The following is a 15,929-nucleotide window of genomic DNA, read 5'->3' as shown; positions in this document are numbered from 1 at the left end:
TAGGCATTCGTTGGTTGTGTAAATAAATAAAAATGGAATGGGGTTGTTAATCAATATCTAATCCTTATGACACGTTTATAGTAGACCATTGAGGACATTATTTCTGTGTCATACTACCATATACTATATGACTGGTATCTTTGGCTGCAATGGATAATAAATATTACAATTTAAGAATAAAACAATGTTGTCCTTCTCTCTTAGATTGAATTTTGTGAAATAACCCGGAATATACTTGACCATTTTTTTTAATTTGCCTTAAACTTTTACACATCTATGAGCTTCAATGAAATTTTTATTTAGTATAGCTTATTCAATATATTTTAGGCTCACGATGGTGCACCAAGTTTTCGTTTTCCAAACTGCAACGTATCCATAACACCCAATATGAGTTCTAAAAATGATTGAGCTTGTTTTTGGGCAGCATTTTGTTGGTACCAGAAAGCTTGTCTTCTTTCGCGTATATTACTTTTTTGAACGTCATGTATCTGAAACACATCGAACGTATGAGTACTTTCTCCAAATTCCATAAATCCCAACAACTGTTTTTGTGGTAGTGGCTATAAAAAATATTTTGTAATTTAAAAATTGATTGATCCATCGATGTTTCGGAAACAACTTACATTTCCATATCCTCTGACTATGAATAATAATATCGTACACACGATTAGCGTTCTATCGTTGGCTTTCATAATTTTTGTATATTGTAAAGTGATGCCTTTAGCTGCGACTATTTGTTTTTTCAATTAAACATTGACGTTTTATTGCCTGCTTCGAAGTCAAATATGATTAATGCTCGCAGCGCGAGAATATACAACCAATCGAACGGAAATTGCGTGCACATTTGACATTAACATTCACGCTTGGAGGAGGAACAAATTGTTCCACTGCTGTCTTGTTAGGAAGGGCGCCTAAATGTTATTTGTTTAATGTAACACTTGATACGTTTGAATGAAATCAGTATGAAATTCTTTAAGTTGAAACAATGTCCGTTGAGTTTACGAAGATTGCATTTAAATAATAATACAATGTATATTTGTGACAAATTTTCTTGAATATCTTTTATACTAAGTTTTTATGTTGTTGCAAAATAGTCAGGCTTATTGTTGTTTTTATAAAAACAATGTTTGTTTATTAAAATTATTATTTTTTAATAATGAAAAATTGACATATAATTTGACATTGATACATATACCCCCCAGCAGGGAAGTCTAAAAATGAAATATCAGTAAAATCCAGCTGGAGCTGTAAACAAGTAAAAAAGCTGTAAGTCCGGCCGGGCCGATCTTTGAATACCATTCACCATTTGGAACGATTTTGGCAATTTTCACAATAATAACATCCGTTAAAAAGTCTGTTAAAATCTTAAAAATGCCGAATGAAGTCGTTATATTAGGGTCTATACGACGACGTGGACCTGCATAGGCTTTTGTCATAAACCATTACAATTCTCAAATGTGAAACTTGAATAAAAAATCGGCGAATAATGTAGCTAAAATCAACAAAATACCGAATCCTTCCTATGTCGTTATATTAGGAATATACGAAGACGTGGACCTGCACAGACAACTTTCTGCCATAGGCTGTAGTATCCATTACGAACTTCAAACACAAAATTTGAAACAATTCCGGTGAATAATGTCGCAAAAATCATGAGAATTCCGAATATCGGGAGGTACCGTTATATGGAGCTATACGAAGACGTGGACCTGCACAGACAATTTTCTGTCATAGGATGTAGTGCCCATCACGAACTTCAATACCAAATTTGAAACATTTCCGGTGAATAATGCCGCTAAAATAATCAAAATACCGAATATCGGGAGGTTCCGTTATATGGGGCCTGTATGAAGACGTGAACGTGCACAGACAATTTTCTGTCATAGGCTGCAGTAATCGTTCACAGACTGTAGTTCCCAATACGAACACTAAATACGTAGTTTAAAACTACTACGGCGAATAATGACGGTACAATCATCAAAATACCGAATATTGGGAGGTACCGTTGTATGGGGGCTATACGAAGACGTGGACCTACATACAATTTTCTGTAATTTTGTCCGATATTATAAAGGGAAAATCGGTTATCGTAGTAAAAACTTTTGGCAATTTACAGCAAATTCTTGGCCTGTTCCAGAACAGCAAGAATGTAAAAGTGTTTACTACAATAACCGATTTTTCCTTTATGATATCCAATAACAAATGGTCTGTTCCAGAACTGCAAGAATGTAAAAGTTTACTACGATAACCTTCCTCTTTTATGATATCGGAGAAAATTCCAAAACTGATAGATTTTTATAGGTTCTTGAACGGACCAAAAAGTACATTCTTTCAGGTACATAGGTTCAGGTACATTCTTGAACATAGCATCAAAATTATGCCAAACACCGCAAAAACCTTAAATCCGGCGAAATCTGGAAGAATTAAATTAAAAACAAAAATTTGTTCTAATTTATGTAATATTTGATCCTCATTTTTAATATGCGTGAAAATCCCGAATAGTGCATGAAATATCCCGATTTTCTTTTAAAAATTAGATCCAAACTGTTTAATAATTCACTTTTATAGCAAAACTGTTTAAAATCTTCCATGCGCACCCCGTAATGTACTCTTTTTAATCATTGACTTAAGATTTATTTTTTTTATTTTTCACAACAATAACATGTTTTAAAATATTCAAAACTGAAAACTCGAAAAACTTGTCGGGAATATGTGCAAATTTTTGTAGAATAGCACAATTATTAATGTCTACGTTTAGTTAGGCAGATTGTCGGATCGTTAATTGCTACAGAATCGAATACGGCTATATTTGTTACCTTAATTCGCTTTTTCGCGTGCCTTGGGGCAATTGAATGGCATCAAATCTAAATTAGTGGGTTAACGAACTAACCCTTCGTCGATTAAATGCACTTTAAAAAGTTAAACAAAGTTTAACGGAAGAATCTAATCGACTATGTAAAAACGCACATTAGTGCTGTGCTAACACTCATGCAGAGATAGTTTTACGCAACCGGTTCTTTTTTCAAAAAGTAGTCACCATCGCAACTTTATGTCACTCTGAAATGCACAAATTGACAACATTGCAACACATTTGAGCAAATCAAATCCCTACGTTTTGCCACAAAATGCTTAATCATTTTCCATTGAGAATGATTCATCACAGATGCCACATCTATACATATATTAACGAAAATCATTTTTCCTACGTAACTCTTTCAAAGGCTGTTCGGGCGTATGCTTAAACTGGCACAAACTGGTTACCTTGCAAAATGTCGATCGATAACTGTGATATCGAAACGTCACCATTTAGGTGTACCCACATTAAAAGATTTGCACGTATGAATACCATTTGATGCAAGGTGTTCACATTACAAGGTATGTTGACTCAATCCATATCACAAATAATAATTCACCTTTTTTTATAAGTCATCATTTTTCAAATTTTGTGTTCACTTTTCGTAGAATAGTTCCGAAATGCATTGTTAATAATTTAAGAAACATTGTCGAACGTTCAACGCCATTTTTGAGTACTTCGAAAAACTGAAATTATTTTCAAAAATCTTTTTTCGAATTCGTTTAATAGAAAAAAATATAATTTATCATAAATATGAGTGAATTTTCGAAAATTCAACCTCACCCACATACACATTCTTTGGGGAAAGAGTTTGGTTAAACCTTTTGATCGTGCCAATTTAATTCGCCCCGTGTGAACCACCTTTATGAACACGCTACACGAAATCACTCGTGTGGGCCTACCATTTTATCGAAGTAGAAAGTAAAAATCTATTTTATACACAAAAGAGGGAATCGTGGCGTTTGCAGACTCGATCTCTCTGGCAAAAAATTCTTCGGACTAAATAAAGATCGAGATTTGGATTTGTGGTGATCGTAGAATATATTAACAAAATGTCTGAAGAAACGTCAGCTGATCGCAATGTCGAAATATGGAAAATTAAGAAACTGATTAAAAGTCTGGAAATGGCCCGAGGTAATGGTACCAGTATGATTTCCCTCATTATTCCACCAAAGGATCAAATATCACGTGTCAGCAAAATGTTGGCCGATGAATTTGGCACGGCCTCGAACATTAAGTCGCGAGTAAATCGTCTATCCGTCTTGGGTGCAATCACTTCGGTTCAACACAGACTCAAGTTGTATACCAAGGTGCCACCCAATGGATTGGTGATTTATTGCGGCACCATTGTCACCGACGAGGGCAAAGAAAAGAAGGTCAACATTGATTTTGAACCTTTTAAGCCCATTAATACTTCGCTCTATTTGTGCGACAATAAATTCCACACTGAAGCCTTGACTGCCCTCTTGGCCGATGACAATAAGTTCGGGTTTATTGTGATGGACGGTAATGGAGCTTTGTTTGGTACATTGCAAGGCAATACACGCGATGTTTTGCACAAATTCACTGTCGATTTGCCGAAAAAGCACGGCAGAGGTGGTCAGTCTGCTTTGCGTTTCGCCCGTTTGCGTATGGAAAAACGTCACAACTACGTGCGCAAAGTCGCTGAGGTGGCTACTCAATTGTTCATCACCAACGATAAACCGAATGTGGCCGGTTTGATCCTCGCTGGTAGTGCCGATTTCAAAACTGAGTTGGGCCAATCTGATATGTTCGATCCCAGGTTGCAGTCCAAGATCATCAAAATGGTGGACGTATCGTATGGCGGTGAAAACGGTTTCAACCAGGCCATTGAATTGGCAGCTGAGTCATTGCAAAACGTTAAATTCATTCAAGAGAAGAAACTGATCGGCCGGTACTTCGATGAGATTTCACAGGACACTGGAAAATACTGTTTCGGAATTGAAGATACGTTGCGTGCTTTGGAATTGGGTTCCGTGGAGACCTTGATCTGTTGGGAGAATTTGGACATTCAGAGATATGTTTTGAAAAATCATGCAAGTTCTACGTCAACCACAGTATTACATTTGACGCCGGAGCAAGAAAAAGACAAATCCCATTTTACGGACAAGGAGACCGGAGTTGAGATGGAACTTGTCGAATCCATGCCACTTTTGGAATGGCTGGCGAATAACTACAAAATCTTTGGTGCCACCCTTGAAATTATCACTGATAGGTCACAAGAGGGAAGTCAATTTGTTCGCGGTTTCGGTGGTATCGGTGGTATTTTGCGCTACAAGGTCGACTTCCAAAGTATGCAACTCGACGAACTGGACAACGAGGACTTCGATTTAGATGATTATTAGATAAATTTACAACGATCGATCAGGCGCTGCTTCAACTGAAGTCCCTATTTATACAAGTGTCTCTTCCAGCAAGCCACCACTCTTCTGATAAAATGCCTTATTGTCATCAGATTTTATTTTATTTTAATGTTATTTGAATTCAAATCGAAAACTAAAATATACGTATATTGGAAATGGAATAATGATACAAATGTACCACACACATACACACGCATATCTTTTAACATTCAATGGAAAATAAATTAAAAATTATACAAAACAGTACAATATTTAAAAAAAAACCTAATTCACGCCCATTGGGAGGACGTACACATAAATATGTTACAAAGGTGTTGTTCTCTGGCAAAACAAAAAATTATGATTTTCAGTTTTAAAATTAAATATGTTATAAACATTTAAAAACGTTGAAAAATTAATCATCTTATTTGTACGTACTCTTCTCATATTATTTTTTTACAATAAAGGCAATGTGTGTTTACATTTGCATATTTCCCAATGTCTTTGTTAATCTTAAAGATGATGTTTGACAGTTGAATATAACACCACAACAATATATAATAATGTTAAATATATACTACAAAACAAAAAAGAAAATAAATATGAGATATGGGGTCAACTAACAAACTCATTCCTGAGAAAGAATTTTTATTCTGGTCATCGTATTTGTTACTAAGCAACGATTTTCGAATTTCAAAAACTAGATATTCCTTCAGTTACTAGGTAATAGGTAAATTTAAAAAGATACATGCGATTTCACGCAGCTGAAGAACTCATATTATTTTTATAATTCCAAGCTTCATATTGGTTTTACGGCCACTACTTTATTCGGTCCCAATTGTTCATTTGGTTTATACTGAACAACTTGTGAGACAAGGGCAAGAGGATAGTATAAATTATATGCAATGAAGTCAACAATCTGGGGTTGAAAAAACTGGATCGTTCTGCCACCAGAATAAAATTAGAAAATGTAAAACTAGAAGGGTCGTACAGGCTCTATTTTAGTAAGAAAAACTCCTCTCGTTTGTATGAACAATATAAATATAGAATTTCCTATGTCTTACTGTTATGCTTTCGTCGTGAAACGGTTGCACGATTCAGGAGAAATTCCAATTTATTCTCGGTTAGATGACATATATTGGTTTCAGCATATGATTAATGTAATGGAAAATTATAATTAGTTTGTAATAAATATATGTTATTTTCTAATTAGTGTTTAGAAATGTATAAATATTAATTTTATATCACATCAACCATGTAATACTTAACATAACCTATATACATACCAAAGACGTAGCCAGAAATGTCTTTTGAAACCATTTTGGAGGGGCTTAACAAATATGAAATGAACTTATCAAGCAAAAAAAAAAAAAAAAAAAAAACTATAAAAATATCTTAAAATATTACTATTTGAGTAAGGCTGGGCCTACCACAGCACCCCTCTCTTCGTCGGTGATACACGCACATGTTTTATTATTTCGCTAATCTTATTTTTTACAAAAGAATTGCCTTTGTCACACTATCAGACTTGACTGTGCTAATAAACGACTTTCTCTTGCCCGGTCAATGGGATGAGCTTTTTTTGATAATTATGATTATTGACTCTATTTTTAATTGTATGAGTATATTGATCTAAACTTTGACCAGAGTGTTTAGCACTATGGGTCTTTTTACTTGCTCCCGCTTTTTCACAATCTTTTTTTTTTTGATTTGAGTCTACTGTGCGAGGATAATTGTGCATTACAAAGATTACACGACAATTTTGGACCTCATAGTTTTCGTTTTGAATTTCCCCTGGAATATTTGACACTCCTGACTTTTTTTGTTTCATGAATGAATTGTTTGTGGACTTCTTAGGAGGCTCTGTTGCTATTGCTATTGCCCCCAATAAAAACCATGCATTCATATCTGGATTTAGGTGTGAACGTTCGACAAGGAAGTAATGTCAGCGAATCTTTTTGTCGCATGAGAATACATAACATTTCTGTTGATGGATCTTAGTAAAGTGTGTGCGTAATGATCCCTAGATTGTAAAATTCTCCTTGCATAGATCACACGGATCTATTCAAGTTTAGTAAAAATTCTCAGATTTTTTTAATTTCTTCCAGAGGTATGTACTTGTACCCTGATTAAGCAATTTATTTATTTATTTTTTTTTTTTGGGGAACAGACCCAAAGTCGGGGTCTGAGAACGGATTAGATCGGATCTACTAAACCGATATAGACAATTTAGGTATCATTTGAAAGCTAACTTAAATATACGGAAAAGAAGCGTTGGGTTCAAATACCAATATTTCTGGATCCAATAATGATAATAACAGAAATTGTAGCATTTAGGAAAGGCTATACTGTCAACTAAAATTTGGGGGTTATTTCATGGAATCCAAAAATGGGGCATTTTTCGACTTTTGGGATTTTTTTAAATCCATATTCAAAAAATCGATAGTCTATATTAATAAAAGAGTAAAATAATTACCTGACTGACTTAACGATTCATCAACGCCCAGGCGGACGGCTGAAGCTAAAATATTGAAAATTTGGGTGAGGATAATTCTTGGTCCAAAAAGGTCAGATAAGGCTGTTTTTTTTTTTTTTTTTTTTTTTTTTTTTTTTGAAAACCTTACTAAAACGGTACGAAAAGAATTAATTCGTCAAACGCCTACACGAAACTGCTAAAGCTAGAATCTTGTAATTTTAGGTGAGGATCACTCTTGGTCTTAAGGGGTCAGTTAAGGCTGGGTTTTTGGAAATTCGTACTAGAACGGTGCGAAAAGTATTAAATGGTAATAAATATGGTACCCTTTGTATTTGAGGATTTTTTTTTTTTAATTTCGAATGAGGGTCGCTGGTGGTGTCTGTGATAGATGTACCCAATGGTTCTTGGAAATTATAAGTGTACGATAATTACTAAAATGTACTATGTTTGGTACCATTTCGTTAGAGCTGAAAACTTGAATCTTGGGAATCAAGATTAAGGAATAGAGTCGATGTAAGGAGACAGTTTTGGAAGTATGTACTTATGTATATGAAAAATACTAAACGGTACTAAATTTTGTACAATTTGAAGGAACGGATGGAGCTGGAACCCTGAAATTGGAAATTAACATTACTGGCGGAGTGTATGATTGGAATATGAAGGAAGTTTATCGAAAATTGTACATATGTGCACAAAAAGTAAATTTGGTAAAATTTTGATTTGGGTGGACCGATAGAGTTAGAATTCTGAATTTTAGAAATAAGATTGCTATTAGATTATAGAACAAGGGTGTTCAGGTAGTTTCGGAAATTAGTATTTATTTATGTGTACTAAGTGGTACTTAATTTGGTACAATTTTGATTTGGTGAACTGATAGAGCTGTAATGCTGAAATTTCGAATCAAGATTACTGTCGTATTGTAAGATTTTGATGTAGAGGCATCATTGGAAATTTGTACTTACATGTACTAAATTTCCAATTTGGATTTGGGTGTACCTATAGAGCCAGAATTCTGAAATTTGAAATTGGTATTACCGTGGGAGTGTAATACTAAATAGTAATAAATTTGGTACAATTTGAATTTGGGTGAACCGACAAGGCTGGAATCCTGAAATTGGATAATAAGATTTTTATTGAATTGGTTGATGCAGGTTGGTATGGATATTTGTACTTGTGTGTGCTAAATGGTACCAAATGGAATTTTGGTGAACCGGTAAAGCTGGAATTTGGAATGAGAGTCTCTGATGGAGTGCAGGATAGATGTACCATAAAGTGTTTGGAAATTCAAACTTTAAGGTTACGAAAATGGTACTAAATTTCTAAAATGGTACCATTTGGTATAATGTGAACCTATATAGCTAAAATCTTGAAATTCGGTTTGACAATCAAGGTAGGTAAATATGTTTGATATATGAAGATGAGGAAATGTGTACTAAGTGTGCGAACTGTACCTAAAGCAACTAGATCTAAAGTAGACTAGATTTAAAACATTCCCTTTGACTTCCCTTTTTATTGAAAGCCATCCAAGCCAAAATTCTTAAGCATGAGATAATTTTTCTACAAAACATTTTTAAGGAAATCGTAGAATTTCTAAGTATGATCCCAACAATCCACACAAAGAACGTTGTTGCATTGTATAATACTCGCCCCATTCATATTTTCCAAAGCCAGTAATTTCATAAATAGTATACAACATATCAATTGTAAGCATACGCTGATATACTTCTCTCTAACCATAGGATCGAAAAATTTAGCGTTGTCTCATATAATGGGGTACATTTGTCATCGGCACCAATGAACTTCTGACTGCATCTGAAGCAAGTTTCACAACATAGACGATGCACATTGCTGTTCGAATTTTGCATGGTTTAATATTCTAGTGATAAATGTTTTTTTGAATGCGAAATGCTAATGTTTATAAAATATGTAAATATTTACTTTCTGTGGGGCTGCAAAAATCAAACAGCTGACACAAAATAGAATAACAAGAAAACACCATCGGCCAAAATTACAAAAAGCAAAGAAACTTTTTTATGAGAATATAAAAAAGTTTCCTTGTCAAAACAATTAGTGACTATTCATTGATTTGAGTTGAGTTGGCTATTCATTCCACATTGAATTTTGGGCTCTGCGAATAGTAGCCCCCATCGTCTGTCAATATGTTACACAGAAAACCCAATTGACTAAAAAAATCAGCTACCAAAATGAATTATTGTTTCGTATTTGGGATATAAGGGAGAAATTTTCGATTTTTTATATTTTGGACTAAGGTATAATTAATAAGTCGACAATCAGCTGTTTTCAAAAATAGACTTTCAAAATTTAATTTGGGATCTACCTAATACTCACCTTCCCCACTATGATATTACCAAATACGGCAGGTCCATACAATTAGGCCAACTAATTTTTATTAAATTTTTGTATTGTTTGTTCTATTATCAACATACAAACACACAAAAAGGTTTTGTCAAAGCTAATTTTGTTAATCTTTGACATTTTGTATGTCCGACGTTTTTCTGTAACATTAATTTAAATGAATGTGTTTAGCTTTCTTGCAAAAAAAGTCGAATTTTTTTAACACTAGAAAACGGACAAAAATTCTAATTATTTGACGTGGAAATATCATGTACCATTAAATATTAATACAACTGTAAAGGATGACTGCGCCATTTTAGTTTGTATTTTTATAATATATTGGTAAGATATCATAATTTATTTTAGATTCAGTATAAATTAAACTCTAATATTACATACATTTTTGTAATTCTATGATTAGATGCTAAAAATCTTAAATGTTTATAGGAAAGTTTAATTATGGGGACATAAAACAATAATACTGAACAAAGCATATATTTCCGATACAACATATGTCCAAAGAACACTTAGGGACAACACATTAATTAGGACAAAATTTTCCAGCCTGGGTGTAGTCTATCACAAAGTACAGGGTGAGATAAAAAAAAACTGCAACAAAGTCAAACGCCATAATTTTTACTTTTTTTAAATTTCATTGAATTAAAGCAAAATTATCGGAAATAACATCAAATTTTAGAATAAGTTTAGATTTGTTCGAATTGGTCACCTTTGGCACGAATTATGGCCTTCAAACAGCCAATGAAACCGTCACACGCTGCCCGGATGATGCTCTGCAGTATTTTGGCCCATTCTCGGCAAAGCGCGTGCAATTCACCACTTTCGACCAAGCGAAGCAACTCTTTAGCTCTTTTGGCACTTTTTGAAATTTCAATGGCTTTACCTCGAGCTCATTTTTCAATATTTGCCAAATGGAATATTGCGATATGTTAAGCTCACGAGTCATTTTTCGACCACTGCGACGCGGGTTTCAAGCAAGTCGCCTCAATTCTTTTCGAACTATTTCTGCTGATGATGCTGTTTTCTTCCGTCCACTTCCTTGACGTCGGGCTACGCTACCGTTAGATTTATTCACATTTAAATGCTGGAGTGCTCTAGCGATAGCCACTTGTGATTCTCCAGCCAAATATAAAGAAATCACTCTATCACGCTTGAATTCTATCACGAATAACTTTTTTTTTCTGGAAAATTCTTACCAAAATCTTTTTGTACCCTTGTAAAAAATAAAATGAGCTGTCAATGGAATAATTTTAACAGCAGCCGGACGAGTGGCTTAGACGTAACAGCAGTCTGAAGTTGGTTTCAGTTTTTTCATATCACCCTGTGGATACCAATATGGCAGTGAATATTTTGTTCATTAATATGAGAATATTTATATAGATGGGCAATGATGTGAGTTTTACCAAGTTGTCTTTACGATGTGATACTGTCTGCTATTGCTATCAAAACACCGTTTTTTAATTTAAAACTATACACAAATTTTTCTGTTTTGACATGTCCTCTATTCTTTTCTATGGAGTTCCCGCAGAAACAACAAACTTTTGACAGCAAGAGAAGACCACGGCCTAAATTGTTTATCTGTGTCGCACAGTTTATTAAAATGGCTTTAAGTTTTACAAAAGTTTTGTAATTTGCTCTCTGAATTGAATACTTCTTAGACAATTATGTGCGTCTCTTATGATGGTTTTAAATTTGATGTACCCCCTATAGGTGATTTGACCAGATTTTAAGACAAATTAAAAATATGTTTTGGTTTTTAAGCTCTTAATATGTAAAAGTGGCTCAAACAAAGATAATTATAGTAGAATTTGGATATAAGAGTTTTATATATAAGGAACTACGCAAATCGAACCGGCCATTTTATTTACTTTTTTCCCTATACACATGAATCTTCTTAAAACGTTTTATTTCACAACAAATTAAAAATTTGACTCGTCGTAATAATTTACTGGGCTACTTTTGAGCAAACGATGTGTTTAATAAATGTTTATTTTATTTTAATAAATCCGCAAATAGAACATTTTAGTTCAATCTACTTGTTTTATGTGTTTTCATTGTAGTCATAATGAGGGCGAATTATAACAAAATAAAATATTAATGTGCGAAGATATTTTCATAAACATTTATTCTTTCATAAAAATTGTGAAATTTTGAATCCAGTAAAACAACTTATAATAATAATAGTAAATACTTTTTACAGAAGGTAGAACAAAGCAACATTTTTTTATTATGTCAAAACATATACACATTTTGTATATGTGTGTGTATGGTTTTGAATAAAAAACACAATAATTTTTAATTATTTCAAAAATTAATGAATATTTTCGACGTTGATGGACAACAAATTGTACAATTTCGGGATTAATCTATAGTGTTACTATTTTGGATTCAATTTTGTATCAATAAGAATTTTGTTTAAAAACTAGTAAAAAAGCGGCTATGTTCGGCCGGGCAGAACTTTTAATACCCTCCACCATTTGGAAGGAACTTGAACATTTTCAAAAAACTTCCCGAAAAAATGAAAACTGTTATATGGAGACTATACGAAGACGTGGAGTTGCTTGCGAAATTTTTTGTCATAGGCTGTAGTACCCTTTAAGAACATCAAATACCAAATTTGAAACAATTCCGGTGAATAATGTCGCTAAAATCATCAAAAGTACCGAATATCGAGGATACCGTCATATGGGGGATATACGAAAACGTGAACCTACATACAAAAAATTTTGTCAACGCTGTAGCACCCATTACGAACTTCAAATGCGAAATTTGAAGTAATTTCAGTAAATAATGTCACTAAAATCATGAAAATAACGAATATCGGGAGGTACCGTTATATGTGAAGTAGGTTATAATAAACATTAAGATCTTCCAATATGAAATTTTTTTGAGGCAAATACTGATTTTTGCCTCAAAAAACTTGCCAAATAGTGGGGTAGTTATCAAACTTTTGAGCACAAACAAGATTTATTAAGTAAACAATTTGTTTCCTTAATGTGCCTCCACTATTCTGGAGAATATCTACGTATTGCGGAAATACATTCTTCATCTTACTATTACTAACTATAGTATGTTCTAAAACTTACATAACTATTTGATTTGTTACCTCAAGAATATTCACTTTAGGCAATTGTAAGCGATTTTTTCTCGCTTCTTCCCATTCGATGGGATGTGCCCTCTTGCGATGATGATGCATATTTGCACTAACTTTAAATGTTTGCGGGCAATGTGGACACTGATACAAGTCGACACCGGTGTGCGTTGCTATGTGTTCTCGCAGGTCTTTGGGCCTTTTGAACGCTTTTTCGCAGTAGGTACACTTGTGTTTTCGGTTCTCTTCGTGTACACGTTTTTTGTGGGCTCGTAATGCGTTCTCACTAGATGACACCTTTCCACAAATGCTACAGATGTATGCCGTAGTGCCATCGTGGTGATAGGCGGCTTTGTGTCGTCTTAGGTTATTGTTGGTATTTAGTTGAGCGCCACAAATGTCACATGGATACTTACGCTTTGGGACTCCAGCATGATCCAATAGATGTTTCTTGAGAGCATTGACTCCATGAAATGTTCTGCCACATTGATCACAAACACAATCGACACCGTGAACAGTTTTGATATGAGAATTGAGTTGTAATTCCAAAACATATCCTTTGCCACATTCTTTGCAGAAGAACTTGTTCTCTCCTTTAACATGCGTTAACATATGTCGGTCCAATGTTGGCTTCTGATTAAATAGCCTGTGGCACACCTCGCATTCGAACTGATTCAAATTGCCGTGCATAACCTGTTTGTGTAACTTTAAATTATGTTTTGTCGTGCTGGACCTGCCGCAAATATCGCACTTGTGTGTTTCTGGATTTATGTGCAGGCGTATGTGATCCATCAGAACACAACGGCGGTAAAATTTTCGATCACAGCACTTAATGTAACACCTAGTTTGATGCTCTTCACGGAAGTGCTCTCTCAGGGTATTGAAATTAGTTGCTGTGGCCGTACACAAATCACAATCCAAGTTCGGTTTCCACTGGGCTATAAATGCGTCATTCTCTCGACATTTATCCATATATGACGTTCGCTTAGGGTCCTTTCCTTTTTTATGTGATTTTTCCATTTTGTTTTTATCTTTAGAGCTTTTTAATTTTCGGACCGAATGTTTTCCTTTTGCGGTTTCACTGTCTATCTCATTTTTTGATTTTCTTCCCCTTCTCGACTTTTTAATTGTATTTTCACTATCACAAACCATTTCGCTAATATCAATATCATTTTCCGGTGTATTTATTGCTGGAGATTTGACTTCTGATTCGAAATTGCTATCCATTGCATCCTCCTCTTTAAACTCGGACAAAATTGCGTTTTTTTCCTCTTTAGTTTCCAAAGTACTGTTTACTTCAACTTTGTCAAAGTTTATGTTACCATTATTTTCCAAACTAGATACCTTTTCTTCCTTACTATCATTATCGGTGTTTAAAAGCAGAGCTTTTTCATCTTCAGCCTGTTTCTTGATCGGTTTGTGCAGCAAAGTTTCATTGTTAAACAACTTGGTCAGTGGGATATCGTCGATATCAGAATCAGTCTCGTTTCCTTCCATACCTCCCCTGTCGGAGAATTCATCTTCACTAACAAATTCCTTGCTAGGTCCTTGCACCAACATCAGCATTTCTGTCCGAGTTTTATGTACCTCCAATTGAAAGTCATGGAAATCGTTTATGTGAGTCCAGCAGTTACTACATAAAACTTTTGTTGAAGATTCAATTTTTCCACTTTGTTCCTCGCTTAGAATCTGAAAGATTGATTTTAAAAACAGTAGATAAGGATCCCTTTTAAACTTGTGCCATAGGAAACTACAAACCATACAAACCATTATGGGATCAAAATACTTGACTGTAATGTCGTACACCTCCGTACTTTCTCCTTTATCATTCTGCATTAGTTTGTAGTTGTAGCACGGTGAAAAGCACAAGCAACAACAAACCTTCGTAGTCATTGTATTGCCAAATTATTTATATGATTTCAATTACAATTTATAACATTACAACAAATCGGAGACATACTATACAAATTGTTTGTAAACAATAAAATATGTCGCCCTGGAGCGAATTGTTACCTCGGCCATAAAAATGAAATCTTTTGAAATGTCAAAATTTCTGATTAAGGCGAAAAAATTACATCAACTGAATGAATTTCATTATATCATGTTCCCACGGTACTTGATTCACTATCAAATCACTTTTGATTTGATATATGTAGTGGAAATCTCTGACTGACCAGGGCCGATTTTACAACTTTCCGATCGATAACAAAATTATGTTATAGCATGTTTCCATTGGAAACCGAACAACGTTGTTCGCTTTCAGAATTATGTACACGAATTAACCCGTTCATACGGCACGATTCGTAATTCATAGTAAAATAATTCCTTTTTTCAAAAATTTTGTTTGTTGATTTTAATGGGAATTTATACGAAAATACATGAAATTCTCACTAATATAAATAGAAGAAATGATTGTTTTTCTCCTAAAGATTTATTATATCATCAATTTTATAATTTTCATTCACGTTTTCAACTTTTTGTGCAAATGTTGACATTTTGAATATATTTTTGTATTTTTCTTTTTTTAAATTTTGCTGGAGAGACACTTGTCAAAAATTTTTTCTGCCGATACAAAGTTTTTGAAAATATTGCCTCTTTTGTTTGCAGTTTTCTGTGGAAATTTCAACTCGTGGATAAAATGCGTACCTCGAGTCAGGGAGAAAACAAAATGTACTTTCGTTTGAATGTACATACGCCATTCAACATTGTAGTATTCATTCATAATTTTCAGTCTTCCCAAAAATTTTTAAAATTTCATTAAATTCTTCTATT

The 15,929-nt window shown here is 33.9% G+C and overlaps 2 protein-coding genes and 1 long non-coding RNA gene across 4 annotated transcripts; 1 reads left to right on the top strand and 2 right to left on the bottom strand.

Annotated features, from left to right (window-relative positions):
- Positions 1-275: 275 nt before the first annotated feature.
- Positions 276-2,772, bottom strand: LOC131802619 (uncharacterized). Its single transcript, XR_009342294.1, has 2 exons — positions 624-2,772; positions 276-560 (listed from the first exon to the last, which is right to left on the bottom strand). It is a non-coding gene; the product is annotated as an uncharacterized LOC131802619 (long non-coding RNA).
- A 1,042-nt stretch (positions 2,773-3,814) lies between these two features.
- On the top strand, positions 3,815-5,708 carry LOC101894102 (eukaryotic peptide chain release factor subunit 1). Its single transcript, XM_005185264.4, has one exon. It carries the CDS (start codon positions 3,907-3,909, stop codon positions 5,218-5,220), a length of 1,314 nt encoding a protein of 437 aa, XP_005185321.1. The 5' UTR covers positions 3,815-3,906; the 3' UTR covers positions 5,221-5,708.
- Positions 5,709-9,325: 3,617 nt separating this feature from the next.
- LOC131802633 (transcription factor grauzone-like) lies at positions 9,326-15,174 on the bottom strand. Of its 2 annotated transcripts, none has more exons than XM_059123005.1 (3): positions 14,916-15,174; positions 9,632-14,846; positions 9,326-9,569 (listed from the first exon to the last, which is right to left on the bottom strand). In XM_059123005.1, the coding sequence occupies exons 1-2, from the start codon at positions 15,048-15,050 to the stop codon at positions 13,149-13,151; spliced, it is 1,833 nt and encodes a 610-aa protein (XP_058978988.1). In that variant the 5' UTR covers positions 15,051-15,174; the 3' UTR covers positions 9,326-9,569; positions 9,632-13,148. The 2 variants fall into 2 exon arrangements, with proteins under 2 accessions (XP_058978988.1, XP_058978989.1); XM_059123006.1 differs by having other exon boundaries at positions 14,925-15,174.
- Between the last annotated feature and the right edge of the window lie 755 nt (positions 15,175-15,929).

Source organism: Musca domestica, unplaced genomic scaffold (genome assembly GCF_030504385.1).
Source record: "Musca domestica strain aabys unplaced genomic scaffold, Musca_domestica.polishedcontigs.V.1.1 22, whole genome shotgun sequence".
NCBI lineage: Eukaryota > Metazoa > Arthropoda > Insecta > Diptera > Muscidae > Musca > Musca domestica.
This window is presented reverse-complemented; position numbering and strand designations above follow the sequence as displayed.

Bases quoted from the DNA above. Each gene is read 5' to 3' on its own strand.
- LOC101894102 (XM_005185264.4), top strand. From the start codon at position 3,907: ATGTCTGAAGAAACGTCAGCTGATCGCAATGTCGAAATATGGAAAATT.
- LOC131802633 (XM_059123005.1), bottom strand. From the start codon at position 15,050: ATGACTACGAAGGTTTGTTGTTGCTTGTGCTTTTCACCGTGCTACAAC. The intron at 14,847-14,915 runs GTTTGTAGTTTC...TCAATCTTTCAG, and splicing joins ATCCCATAATGGTTTGTATG to ATTCTAAGCGAGGAACAAAG.